Source organism: Pan paniscus, chromosome 8 (assembly GCF_029289425.2).
Source record: "Pan paniscus chromosome 8, NHGRI_mPanPan1-v2.0_pri, whole genome shotgun sequence".
Taxonomy (NCBI): Eukaryota; Metazoa; Chordata; class Mammalia; order Primates; family Hominidae; genus Pan; species Pan paniscus.
The window spans coordinates 64582995-64597259 of record NC_073257.2 but is presented as its reverse complement, the minus strand read 5'-3'; the positions used below and the strand labels follow the sequence as shown (position 1 = coordinate 64597259).

Below are 14265 nucleotides of genomic sequence, written 5' to 3'. Positions count from 1 at the left end.
ATGGGTGGAATATAAATGCCATTTAACATTTCTGAGAGCATTTATAGGCTTTGGATGTCCATGATTCTTTACAGAGTTATTTTTTTCTGTTTACCTCATTTACCCCACCATTCCTGAAATGTTTCTCCATGGATCCTTTTCTCCTGCTTCTACCTCATAGAGAGGTATCAAAATACACTAAGGGGCTGGTTAAAAATTCAGATTCCTGGGTTATACCTCAAAATAACTTTGGATTATCCTAGAAACCTATGTTTTTATATTATTTCCCAGATACATCTTATGACAGTAATGTTTGAAAAACACTGGCTTAGATCCTATGTCTAGAGCTTGTCCATGAATTTTTATAAAATCTGTGGCCAGACTTTTGGGTTGTTAGAGATACCTTGTTTTCCTGTTTTTTTCTTTCCATAATTTTTTTTTTGCACAAGTTTGAGGCTTAACCTGTTTGGCTTTGCTAATGGGCATGTAGGTAGATAGAGTTGTCTTTTGTTCCATAGACTCACCTTGGATAAAAAACAGCTGCCAGAGATAAATATTACTGTTTTATCAATTTATAGGACTTTTTGAGTTAGAAAGGAGAAGTCTGGGGACACAGAGGAAAACTCTCAATATGACTCTCAATAAAAAAAAAAGTTAGTGTGAAATTAACTGGGCATGGTGATGTGCACCTGTAGTCATAGATACTTGGTAGATCAAGGCAGGAGGGTCCCTTGAGCCCACAAAGTCAAGGCTGCAGTTAGCTGAGATTGTGCCATTGCATTCCAGCCTGGGTGACAGAGTGAGGCCCTGTCTCAAACACCACCCACCCACACAAAAGAAACATTAATGTGGTGGCCTGTATTATGAGCATGACACACAGGGCTATAACTAAGAATCTAAATGTAGGTCTGCAGGCGTAACATTGTAATATTTGCACTTGGGTATCATTTGGATGATCACACAATCAATCCATTTATTTCAAATTTAGAATTGATTCCTATTGTCATTCTTGAAAAATTGCACACTGATTTATTCCCACTGAAATTAGTATGCACAAGATGTGAGTGATGTAGATGCAACATCATCACCATCACTGACGTCTCCTCCTCCCTATCCTTCTAATGATTGTGTTGATCTGCGTGCTCCTCCCAAAACTGTGCGATTAGTACAAAAAGAAAACCTTTCATGATCAAGAAGAACATTCTTAGATTAAGGGTATGAAAAATCATATAACTTAAAGGATGGATGTTAAAAGCTTATATTACAGTTCTATTTGCAGAAGAAATGAAATTACTGGAGGTGCAATCGTGACATAGTATTTTTTCAAGTGGTTTTATTGACTTTATCTGAAAAAGTTAACTGAATTTCTAGTTTTCATCAAACAAGGGTTTTCAATTCACTGTCACTGGCAATGTGAGGTCAAAAAGACAAAAACAATGTAATTGAGAGAATCTTCATGCTGCAGCCAGTTTTCATGTGTGCATCATTTACTGCAGAGAAGGACAAAGGGATGTAGAAAGAATATGTTTAACTAGGCTTTGGAGAGTTGAATTTGTTGTAATCATATTGTTCCCCAAATGTTTCTTCTTTGTGCATATGATGAAGCCAAGGAATCAGGTGAAAAATCCTTGGACAAAGACTCATGAAGTTGCTCTTCATATGAAATCATTTCCTCCTAGGATGTAGTAATATACAAGAATTGTCCCTTTGATTGTTTTGCCTAGTACAGAGTTTGACTAGGGATAGCCCAAAAAAGGACTGTGTGGTGGTCATGCTCAGAAATCTGCTAATTTCTGAGTTTGTGTGAATATCTATATTCACTTTGCTTTTCACATTGGATGGCCCAACATTATTCCTATGAATTCTTTAAAAGCAATTTGTTGGATTAGTTTTATATTAGATTATAATATAGTATATTATTTCATGAAGGATGCTTGGATTATAGGTATTTCCTACTTTGTTACAGTGACATTCTACAACAGCACTACCTGGTATTTCATCTAGTATGATATACCAATTCTATTCTTGGAATCTTGTCTGGAATTAAACATCAACTAAGTTCAAAAGTAATTATTTTTTTATTTCAACTCTATAAAGTATACAACAGGCACTCAGCAATTACAGCTGCAGGAAAAATACAGAGCAAATCAAAGCAGGTAAATTTATGAAAAAGTTTTTAATCTACATCAAAAGAGTGCAAGTGGTCAATGACCATTTGATGACAGTTTGTTGCATTCTGACTAACAAAGAACTCTTTCATGTAGAACAAATTGTAAGAGGACAATCAAATAACCATAGCTGTAAGAATACAAAAGAACTGACCAGTTGTAAAAACATCATACATTGAAATAAATTTGATAGATGATGCTTAAAGAAATGTCCCTTTACTCAGAAAGCCCCAACCTCTGAGTCATTGCCAAGGTCCCAGAGCTCTGTCTGTTGATGCAGGGGCAGAGAGGAGGGCTAACAACACACTTTCAATGTTTTGCTTTCTAGGTCTGTTGAAAACTTGCCTCGTAAATGATTTGCATATACAAGAACTCGGAGAAAGCATCCTGTTTTGTTGAGAGGTGCACCAAGTGACTTTTTCATCATTGGTTTCATAACGAGGTGTGGTTAGCAGTCATTTCCAATTTTTCTTTTCGGTTGGACCATTGTCAATGGAGTCTATAAAATGAGATATGTTAGAACTTGACTGCACTAATTTATTTTTACAGAATCTGCACAGCTTAGCAAAACAGGAATACCTGTATACAGACTGATAGAATGTCATATATTAATTTGACCTGCACATACATTTATACATTTCACAGAAATGACGCTGTATCTCATTAACAGATACACAGCTCTGGTACATTTAACAGAAATAAGAGAACGACTTCATCATTTCTGTAATTCATCAATATTATATAATAAAGGCTTATAAATTGTTAGCAGAAAGAACTGTAAAACGCAGCAAGCTAAGAAAGGACAACATTTTGAGGTGTGTTTGTCTTTGTCATGCAGCATAACACCAAATTTGTTTTTTTAATAGGATGCCATGAATTTAAGGCACTTGCAACAATGCCAGATAGCCAGGTCATGTTCTAAACTATGGGACAGATGAATAACAGTACAGTTGACATAATTTTCAATAATACTGACAATTATGACATTAATTCAAGTCTACTTGGACCTAAAAACATTATTCAATACAAATAAAATGAAATAATAATGCTGTGAAACACTAAAAAAAGTTATATGTACCACAAAATATCACACAAAAATACCTATTTACATAAATATTTGTCTGTGGTCCTATAGTGAAAGAAAACGTTGTTATGGATAATGCACAGATCACCTCTATTGTATGAAATCAGTTCTAATATCCTTATTTTCAACATGGTAGCTGACTTCATTAAATTTGTTTACCATCAGTTCAGTCATTTAGAAATGAAACAGGAAAAATTCAATAGTTGAGTTTATTACTACACATGTGTAATTCACATGCATATTCCACAATTTTAGGTAAAAATTATGACTTGTAAAGAATATAATCAAAATAAATTTGTTTTGAATGCCACATGGATCTGATTCATGTCTTAATAAGAAAGAAGATATAAACATAAAAAGCATGTATAGCGTTTTTCCAGAAATTATTTTTTCAAATGCACTCAATCTATCTCAGTTGTTTTAATGCTGCTTCCCTTGGCAGTTTCAGTTTTCCTGTGAGTCAAGACACACAGAAAGCCCTTATTTCCCATACTCAACACATTAACAAGAAAATCATATAACAAATCAAACAAGTTGGCACTATTCTAACTTATCCAGATGTTCTTTAATGTAAGAAAATAGAGGGGTTGTGAAAAATTCAGAAATAAAGTGAGATGCATTTTATGGAACTGACCATGAATTTTAGCCCTAGAGTCTTCATTAAGACAAGATTTAAATCCTAAAAATTCAATGTTGACAAAATTAGACGAATGTTTTCTGTTGGTACATCTTGGAAGATGTAGTTTACCTTTATTTTGTGGTGATTACTTCAGACATCAAATGCAATGCTATGGGTGAAATGAACAAAGATGCAGTAACAAGTGGGAGAAACAATCTACAGTTTCTTGTGCTGAATGCTACTTCTTCCTTCTCCATTGAACTTATTCATATTGGTTGTCTTAGACTTGAACCATAGTTCCAAAATCCATAGCAAGTGCTAATCTCTGGGACTTTGGGGATTTTTAAAACGTTATAGGAGCAGATTCTCTTTCCAAATAACAAGGTAAATTTAGTATTCTAGCAAGTCTTTCTTTAGCAAGCCTAAACCACATTATCTTTCAACAAAAATTACTGAACATTCACTATAATATTGGAATTACATATTTTTAAAAAGCCAATTAAAAATATAAAACTCTTGAAATAACATTCATAGCTAGATTTTAGGTTGATATGTTTAATTTTGTATTCTAAAATCTGTAGAAAACAGTGGATATCTTGGGGAATAGACCAATCTGGAGAAATTGTAAGGGAGGGAAAACTCCAAAAATACAAGAATAACAATATTTTAGGATTAAAGTTTTAATTGAAGTTTATACCCTTTTCATTTTATCCCCCCAAATTTTAAGAATATTATATTTTCATAAGATACCATATTCTAAGGTAGTTTTGAGTAAGAACAATTCAAGCAAAATTTATAATATTTGCCTTATTAGTTAAGGTGTAATGATCTAATTGGACTTTTTCTTCCAGAAATGTAGACGTTTGATTGATTAAAAAGAAAACTCTACTGAAAAAAAAAGCAAGCGTCAATTTAATATACCAAATTCACACACAGGGCCAAAACAGAATGACAGCTTGAAAGCGTCTATATTTTTCTTCATAGGTATAATGTAATTTTGTCCAGGAAATGCTTCCAAATGGCTGAGTTACTTATGACAGCTAATAATAGTCAACTGGCCTGCCAGTGAAGGACTCAGTTTAATTTGTGGATTCTTTTCTCCATGTGAATAAAGTAAATCAGCTTGACATTTTCAAATCTAGTCTTTTTTAGGTAGTATGAAATTGCAGAATTGTAGTAATTCTATTTTATTTAAAATTTATTTTAAAAAAATCAGGTTCCTGTTTTCCTCTGTACTGCTTTCTTAGTTAGACAAGTATATGGACTCAGCTTATTCACAAAAAGGTAATCAACATCTGGCCAGGTTCTTGTTTTGTTCTCTGACCTCAAATAAGTAATGTTCCAGATCTGGTAAACCTGTAAATATTAACAACTTTGACTTTGGGCTTTCTTTCTTTGTCTTTTCTACTTCTTTTATTTCTGCTTTTCATTCTTGTTTTTTGTTTGTTTGTTGTTTTTTGGTTCAGGCCTAAGACAAGAAGCTAGTTCAAATAGGTTTATAATCACCTTTGTCTCTCAACTCTAGACTGACTATGTTGTATAAGTGAAATTGGACAGGAGTTTGGTTTAATAACTTTAGTGAAAATGCTTGAGTTTCTGGCTACACATATAATGATTTGAATTTGTGTTGTCTGTTCAGACACTGACATTTACAGATGAAAGATATACATAGCACCTATATAGTTTTTATTTATTTTTTGGATGGGTTTTAATCCCTCCCCACTCCACCCTACCCCAAGCGTTTATTTTTATAAAAGGGAATATTTTAAGCCTCAGTTTGAGGGTATGTTAGGTAAAACCAATTGGCTGCTAGTCATTTACTTCCAGGACCATCTTTAAGCACAATATTTTAAAAGATATGAAATGGTTTTGTGAATTGCTTTTTTTTCCCACTCTGTCATGCCAATTTATCAAAAAAAACCAAACAAATATCATGCATTATTTTTCAGTCTTCTGTGAAAACTCATATATACCTACTATGAGAGGTCTCAGCAGAATCTATAGCAGTTGTGCTTTTATCATATCAATTTTTAAAATCTGTCAGAAAGAAAAGGTAACATTCAGTCTTGTCATCAGCACTGCTGGGAAATAAAATCATGAAACTTCTAGCACTGGTGTGACATGAACTCTGTGACCAACAGATGTGTGGTCCTCTTTTGTATGGTATATACACCGGCCTGCAGTAATAGATCCCACAGCCTTCACTTGAAGAAAGGGAATAGCCCAGTTTCTGTACCATAGTAATCTATTGTACCCAATATATTATTCTTTCATCTTCTTGAATATTCCAGCAAGGTACAGACTCTTATACTACATTGAAGTGTTTCCTACAGTCTTTCAAATTATAATCAGAGCAAAGCAAGGTCATTGCAACAATAGAAAACATCTCTTTACTGGTGAAAGGCTTTGCTTCAGGACCACCATGTCAACTGCTATTTTAGGTTCAAACAGAAAACATGTAAAGAGCACTATTGTCATCTAAGCGATAAGTCCTAATGCCACTGTAGTTACTGGAGCAGCATCGATCAAAGGCATCATGGTGACCCCGAGCACTAATCTTCTCTCTTTCCCTCAGGTTTGCTGGCAGCTGTGTCTCAGAAAAAGCTGTCTTCAGCAAGGCAGAAGCAGGTAAGAGAAATACATTAGAAGTCTATATCCCATCCTGAGTTGTCATCAGGTGGTGGTTCATCGTTGTCCTCAGGGAAACTGTCAAAATTACTTGTGTCTGTGGGTGATGCAACCTGTAAAAAATGGACAGGTTTTTTTTAGTGGATTTTTTTTAGTGGAATTCCAAGCTGGAATTTTTAAGTGCATTCTGTATTTATTCCCTGTTAGTGACTATTTCATTGAGTATCTACTATGTAGCAGGTATTGAGGGTCACAGTGGTAAGTACAAGCAGACATGGTTCTTATCCTTGGAGAGTTTATACCCTTGTGAGTAATAAACTGTATGATTAAAACAAATAATCACTAAAATCTTTCTATATAATAAACTTTGGCTAGAGCTATGGAAACAAAGATGCCATGAAAGTATAAGAGTGATCATGTAGCGTGATGCCTCCAGCTTTGTTCTTTTGGCTCAGGATTGACTTGGCGATGCAGGCTCTTTTTTGGTTCCATATGAACTTTAAAGTAGTTTTTTTCCAATTCTGTGAAGAAAGTCATTGGTAGCTTGATGGGGATGGCATTGAATCTATAAATTACCTCGGGCAGTATGGCCATTTTCACGATATTGATTCTTCCTACCCATGAGCATGGAATGTTCTTCCATTTGTTTGTTTCCTCTTTTATTTCATTGAGCAGTGGGTTGTAGTTCTCCTTGAAGAGGTCCTTCACATCCCTTGTAAGTTGGATTCCTAGGTATTTTATTCTCTTTGAAGCAATTGTGAATGGGAGTTCACTCATGATTTGGCTCTCTGTTTGTCTGTTATTGGTGTATAAGAATGCTTGTGATTTTTGTACATTGATTTTGTATCCTGAGACTTTGCTGAAGTTGCTTATCAGCTTAAGGAGATTTTGGGCTGAGACAATGGGGTTTTCTATATATATAATCATGTCATCTGCAAACAGGGACAATTTGACTTCCTCTTTTCCTAATTGAATACCCTTTATTTACTTCTCCTGCCTAATTGCCCTGGCCAGAACTTCCAACACTATGTTGAATAGGAGTGGTGAGAGAGGGCATCCCTGTCTTGTGCCAGTTTTCACAGGGAATGCTTCCAGTTTTTGCCCATTCAGTATGATATTGGCTGTGGGTTTGTCATAGATAGCTCTTATTATTTTGAGATACATCCCATCAATACCTAATTTATTGAGAGTTTTTAGCATGAAGGGTTGTTGAATTTTGTCAGAGGCCTTTTCTGCATCTATACTACAAGGCTAGAGTAACCAAAACAGCATGGTACTGGTATCAAAACAGAGATATAGATCAATGGACAGAACAGAGCCCTCAGAAATAACGCCGCATATCTACAACTATCTGATCTTTGACAAACCTGAGAAAAAAAAGCAATGGGGAAACGATTCCCTATTTAATAAATGGTGCTGGGAAAACTGGCTAGCCATATGTAGAAAGCTGAAACTGGATCCCTTCCTTACACCTTATACAAAAATTAATTCAAGATGGATTAAAGACTTAAACGTTAGACCTAAAACCATAAAAACCCTAGAAGAAGACCTAGGCATTACCATTCAGGACATAGGCATGGGCAAGGACTTCATGTCTAAAACACCAAAAGCAATGGCAACAAAAGCCAAAATTGACAAATGGGATCTAATTAAACTAAAGAGCTTCTGCACAGCAAAAGAAACTACCATCAGAGTGAACAGGCAACCTACAAAATGGGAGAAAATTTTCGCAACCTACTCATCTGACAAAGGGCTAATATCCAGAATCTACAATGAACTCAAACAAATTTACAAGAAAAAAAACAAACAACCCCATCAAAAAGTGGGCCAAGGACATGAACCGACACTTCTCAAAAGAAGACATTTATGCAGCCAAAAAACACATGAAAAAATACTCATCACTGGCCATCAGAGAAATGCAAATCAAAACCACAGTGAGATACCATCTCACACTAGTTAGAATGGTGATCATTAACAAGTCAGGAAACAACAGGTGCTGGAGAGGATGTGGAGAAATAGGAACACTTTTACACTGTTGGTGGGACTGTAAACTAGTTCAACCATTGTGGAAGTCAGTGTGGCGATTCCTCAGGGATCTAGAACTAGAAATACCATTTGACCCAGCCATCCCATTACTGGGTATATACCCAAAGGACTATAAATCATGCTGCTATAAAGACACATGCACACGTATGTTTATTGCGGCACTATTCACAATAGCAAAGACTTGGAACTAACCCAAATGTCCAAGAATGATAGACTGGATTAAGAAAATGTGGCACGTATACACCATGGAATACTATGCAGCCATAAAAAATGATGAGTTCATGTCCTTTGTAGGGCCGTGGATGAAATTGGAAATCATTTCTCAGTAAACTATCGCAAGAACAAAAAACCAAACACCGCATATTCTCACTCATAGGTGGGAATTGAACAATGAGAACACATGAACACAGGAAGGGGACCATCACACTCTGGGGACTGTTGTGGGGTGGGGGGAGGGGGGAGGGATAGCTTTAGGAGATACACCTGATGCTAAATGACAAGTTAATGGGTGCAGCACACCAGCATGGCACATGTATACATATGTAACTAACCTGCACATTGTGCACATGTACCCTAAAACTTAAAGTATAATAATAATAAAAAAATAAAAAAATAAAAAAATAAAAGAGTGATCATGTAGGCCCAGTGCGGTGCTCACGTCTGTAATCCCAACACTTGGGAGGCCGAGGTGGGAGGATCACTTGAGGTCAGGAATTCAAGACCAGCCTGGCCAACACGGTAAAACTGTGTCTCTATTAAAAATACCAAAATTAGCTGGGAGTGGTGGCACTTGCCTACAATCCCAGCTACTCAGGAGACTGAGGCAGGAGAATTGCTTGAACCTGGGATGCAGGGGTTGCAGTAAGCCGAGATCACGCCACTGCATTCCAGCCTGGGTGACAGATTAAGACTCCATCTCAAAAAAAAAAAAAAAAAAAAAAGAGTGATCACGTAAAGACTCTTTGAAAAAGTGTTATTTTATTTCTTTTTTTAGAGACAGGGTCTTTCCACTCTGTCACCCAAGCTGAAGTATAGTGGTACAATCACAGCTCACTGTAAGCTCAAATTCCTGGGCTCAAGTGATCCTCCTGCTCCAGACTTTTGAGTAGTTAGGACTATAGGTGCACATCAGCACACCTGGCTAATATTTTCTTTTCTTTTTTTGTAGAGACAGAGTCTCACTATGTTGTCCAGGCTGGCTGGTCTTGAACTCTTGAACTCCTGGCCTCAAGTGATCCTCTCACCTATATATTTTTGTCTGCATTTCTATATTTTGAACACTTCCCATGCTAAAAATTAACTTATGTTCATAAATGAGGGAAACTTGAATTCAAATGAATAGTTAAAAAAGAGAAGAGTAAAACACATTTGCAGTGACTATCCCCAAATTTATCTGCTTTCAAGTTTGGATTTTAGAATATGTCATTATTTTAATGTGACATTTTTCCTAGAGTTTGTTTAACTTAATCATAGGATTAAACTTTAAAAATAACAGATCATTGTTGACTGACATAAACACCATCAATTATGTCACACAATTATAAGCTGGAAAGTCTACTTACACTTGGTATTATAGGAGGTGTCAAGGTAGCTTTTCTTAAGCCTTCCCAGTTAAAGCCCTCAAACCATCTAGAAAAGGAAAAAACGTTGATAAAAACATTTTGTGTCAGCTAAAAGCTTCTCATTGCAGTGTATACAATGTCCATGGCTAATGGGAAGCAGTTAGGCAAACATTTTCATGTGACAAAAATGTTTTCTATTTAATTGCATATGTTTTTCTAATTAGTTTATTTTATGAAATACATATTTTTAAAAGTATAACTGTCAAATTTTAAACACCAATTAACATGCAACACTTATTCCTTGTAATTCAGTCATAATGTCTCTATGACCTTGTTCCTACACTATAATTAAAATTTAATACATGTCATAATGTATCTGGCCCTGTGCCTTACAGGATATTTTATTTTAAGGAGGTAGAACCAGGGCATGAAAAGTCAGGATAGAAAATTAACTTTCCATTTTTGCCACTGATTCAGTGCACAGTGTCAGCTAATTAACCTTTCCACATTCATTGTCATAGTCTCTACATGTCCCATTTTCTCCTTTTTTTCCCTTTTTTAATGAAGAATAAAGATATTTTGTGTACAGTTTTTCTGTGAAAATAAGAACCAAAAAAGACTAAAGTTTTTGCTTGTTTGTTTTCTTTTCTCTTTGAAGGGTTTCAGCATTAGCAAATGCTTACAACAAATTCTTAGCAGGCTTTTCAGATATTCAGAGATATTTTAGTAAACCTGTTTCTTTGATAAGGTTGTGAATTTCCTGTCAGTGTTACACAAACAAATAGAGAAAACCCAATTAGTTTAGCTTTAGAACATCCAATCAACATAGGGAAGGTCTGATATTTAAGATGTTGCTATTGTTTAAAAAACACTGTATTCTGTACTTATGTTTTTCTCCTGTTATAACATCTAATTAGGAAATGCTTGGAAAAATATATTTTGTCTTTAGGAAATCAGGTGAGATACAGTAGGGGACTTTTATTTGTAATTCTGTGGTAGAGAATAGAATCCCCAAATTTAAAATACACATTTCCCCTTTGTGCCAGAGAGGAAAAAAATGCTAGTTGGTATGAGTTGTAAGAAACTGAGTTCAGCTTCTTATGTTACAGGGTTGTCAGATAAATATAAATAAGGTTTCATAATCAGAACTAGAAAGGCATTTAAAAGCCTTACTAGTTTATACGCTGTCTTTGGATGTTCCTATAGGCTAATTATACTAGTTTTACACCAATAACTTAAAAAGCAACACCCTGGGGAAATGATGTCACGTGTTCAGAACTCTGCAGAAAGAACACTTACTTGTGCTTTTGAATGTCTTTTACTCCATTTTTCAAATTCCCTAATCTTTCTGATGGATTGTCCCTAAAAATAAAATAATGGTTTTATTAAATCTAATTTTTTCACATTATGATGTTTTCAAAAATAATGTGGTTGAAATACTTACCTGCATAGTTTTTTAATTAAATTAGCAGCATTTTTGGCAATCTTCTTTGGAAATTCTATCATGTCAATCCCCCTCAATATGATGTTATAGGTTTTCATAGGATCTGGGCCTGAGAAAGGTGGGCTGCAAGAATGAGAGACATGACAAGAGATATTACTTTTATTTTCTACATGAGAACACTTGAATTGCTATAAACTCCACAGATGACATCAATTCATATTTGGGGGCTTAGATTAATAGTGACAATGGAATGAAAATAGATTAATAGCAAAACAGTGTGGAAGCCCTTCCAAGTAAATCACTTAGTGAAACCAGAAATGGGTCAAGTTTATCTGCTGTTCTCTTGATTTCTTTTAAGTGCTGGAGTCTAAGCCCTCATGCTGTCCTTGGTCATTCAAGATGCTTCTTCTACTCTCTGACCTTTTCCACACTTACTGACTCATTGATTATACTTGAGATGAAGTCCAAAATCATTAGGAGGGGCCACAGGAACACCAACGATACTACCCCACCTCATGCCATTACCACCCTCACTCACTGGGATCCAGAAACAATAGCCTTCTCTCTGTTCCACTGAAATGCCGAGCACTTTCCTACCTCATGGTGTTACTTATTTGGCCTGGAAGGTTCTTCCCATACTTATCTTGCCAATGCCTCACTTTATCAAGTTTCAGTATAAGTGTTATGTTGTTTCCTCCAAAAGGCCTACTCTGGTCAACCTATTACAACCAATTACATAACCTATATCAACCCACGTAACCTAGCAATCTAATTTCATGCTCTAGTTTAAAGTTTAATCTAAATTAGAGTCCCTGTTACACTTTTATAGCACCCTTATGCCACTTATTGTACTTTGTAATTATCTTTTCATTTGTGTGATTGTTTTATGTCTGTCTTCCCTTCCAGAAGAGTTTGTTTTCTGCTGGTATTCCCAGAGTTGAGTAGAGTTTGCAGCATGTACATACTAAGGAGTCAATAAATATTGCTCTAATGTTTCTATAGAATAGTACTCCTCCTATCCTTTTCTCTCTGCTCAGAGGACCTCATTAGATAACTTAACACTAGGCATCCTCTTTGCTAGCAAGGATGTAATACCCCAGCCCTCATGAGCCAGATCTGTTGATTTTTTTTTTTTTATTTTTAACTGATCCATCCTTGAAGTGTGGTTTGTGGCAGCTTCAGTGAGTACAAAGATGACTAAAGTCAGGTCTTTCCTTCAAATTTCTCACAATTCAGAGGGGAGATGATGATACACCTTGACGAATGATTTCTTTGGAAATTAATTACTCTCTTTAATACAGGTTTTGTGTGTCTTTGGGGAAGAAATCTGAATTATTTTTTTTTTGCCTTTCGTGTTTATTAAGAGCAGTTCAAACTATTTCTTTTTATCAAGCAGGCTAATGAGTAATTTAAAGTAAGGAGTAGTAGATTTACCTGTTAAGGGCTGTGATGGATTCTGCTTTGATTTTCTGTGAAAAATGCTTTCTATTTACTTTAATATGTCATTAGCTAGTAATTGCCTATCAATTTTAAATCACTTGAAAAATGTATAAACATGCAAATCTATTTAGTATTCTCTTAGAATTTAAAATTTTATCTTTAGTTGATTCTATGATTGAATATTCTTTTTAATCTCTTAACATGCCAGTTTTCATTTTTTACTTTAAAAAATGAGGAGGAGCCACATCTTGGCAATGATTTCTAATTTATAGTTTTGCTTTTATATTTATTTTGCTTTTATATTTAGTTGCTTATCTTAGAAAACTAAAATCAATTATTAAATATAGTATTTGTGGTTTTTATGTGATGCATGTTAGTCTAATATTCATTCAATATATAAAACAAAATTATTTAGAAGAAAGTCATCCAAAACCTCAAAATATTCAGAATGCTCTACATTTGATTAACATAATTTCATAGATTTCTCTATGTAGATTGTAGACACACAGGATTATATTATGCATATTTTTAAATTTAAAAGTACTCGATTTAATTTTACTTTAGCTAAACTGAGGAGTAAAATGGAGAGAAATGCTAAATTTCAAATATGTGTGCTTCTTAACCAATGTTCCTAAAATATTTCTCTAAAATTAAAAAAAATTCAAACTGAATTTAGAGATTTCTCTTCTGTAATGACATGTTTTAACTGTAAAATATATGTAAGATTACTAATTATTAATGATGAGAAATAAGTATACCTATAGTTATACCTGCTTTACCTCCCACCTTAATTTTTGTTGGTTTTAGTGTTATTTTAAGATTGCCAAAGACTACAGTATTTACATTCTGTTCAATTACCCAAATTTAAATTATTTGATCTAAGTTCTAATTAATTAGACCCAAAGCTCATCAATCTTTTTACTAGTTTTTCTGTTCCTGAATGCTTTATTTTGATTCACCTTTTTGTGGGCTTGATTGAATAGTAGTGTTTTTGAGAAAGGCCTGGGGTCCACACTTTATATGTTGTGTTTGAATTTGAAGAAGAACTTAACTCAGTATAAATTACTTGGGTTATACCTTCTCTGACCCTCAGAACTACGTAGTTCTTGATATACTATCTTTTGGCATTAAAGGTGCTGTAGAGAAGGTTGAGGCCAGCTGGAACTTTAACTGTCTTCACTCCCAATACCACACATGCCATGTTTTTATGGCTTTGATGCCAATAAGACTATTCCTTATTAATGAATTTAATTCATTAATTCACCACATGGACATATTGTGGTGATATTATTCTG

General features: G+C 34.7%; 1 protein-coding gene across 6 annotated transcripts in view; it reads right to left on the bottom strand.

Moving 5' to 3' along the window:
- Positions 1-2038: 2038 nt before the first annotated feature.
- Positions 2039-14265, bottom strand: part of PRKG1 (protein kinase cGMP-dependent 1) — a 1295238-nt gene continuing 1283011 nt past the window's right edge. For 4 of the 6 annotated variants that reach the window (XM_034930587.3, XM_003806332.6, XM_055092815.1 and 1 more), the window contains 4 exons: positions 11531-11653; positions 11386-11448; positions 10087-10153; positions 2039-6591 (listed from right to left, as the gene is read on the bottom strand). In XM_034930587.3, coding sequence (XP_034786478.1) covers positions 6493-6591; positions 10087-10153; positions 11386-11448; positions 11531-11653 — 352 coding nt within the window. In that variant the 3' untranslated portion in view covers positions 2039-6492. The remainder of the gene's footprint in view (positions 6592-10086; positions 10154-11385; positions 11449-11530; positions 11654-14265) is intronic. The other 2 variants (XM_063607406.1, XM_063607405.1) reach the window with 1 other exon arrangement.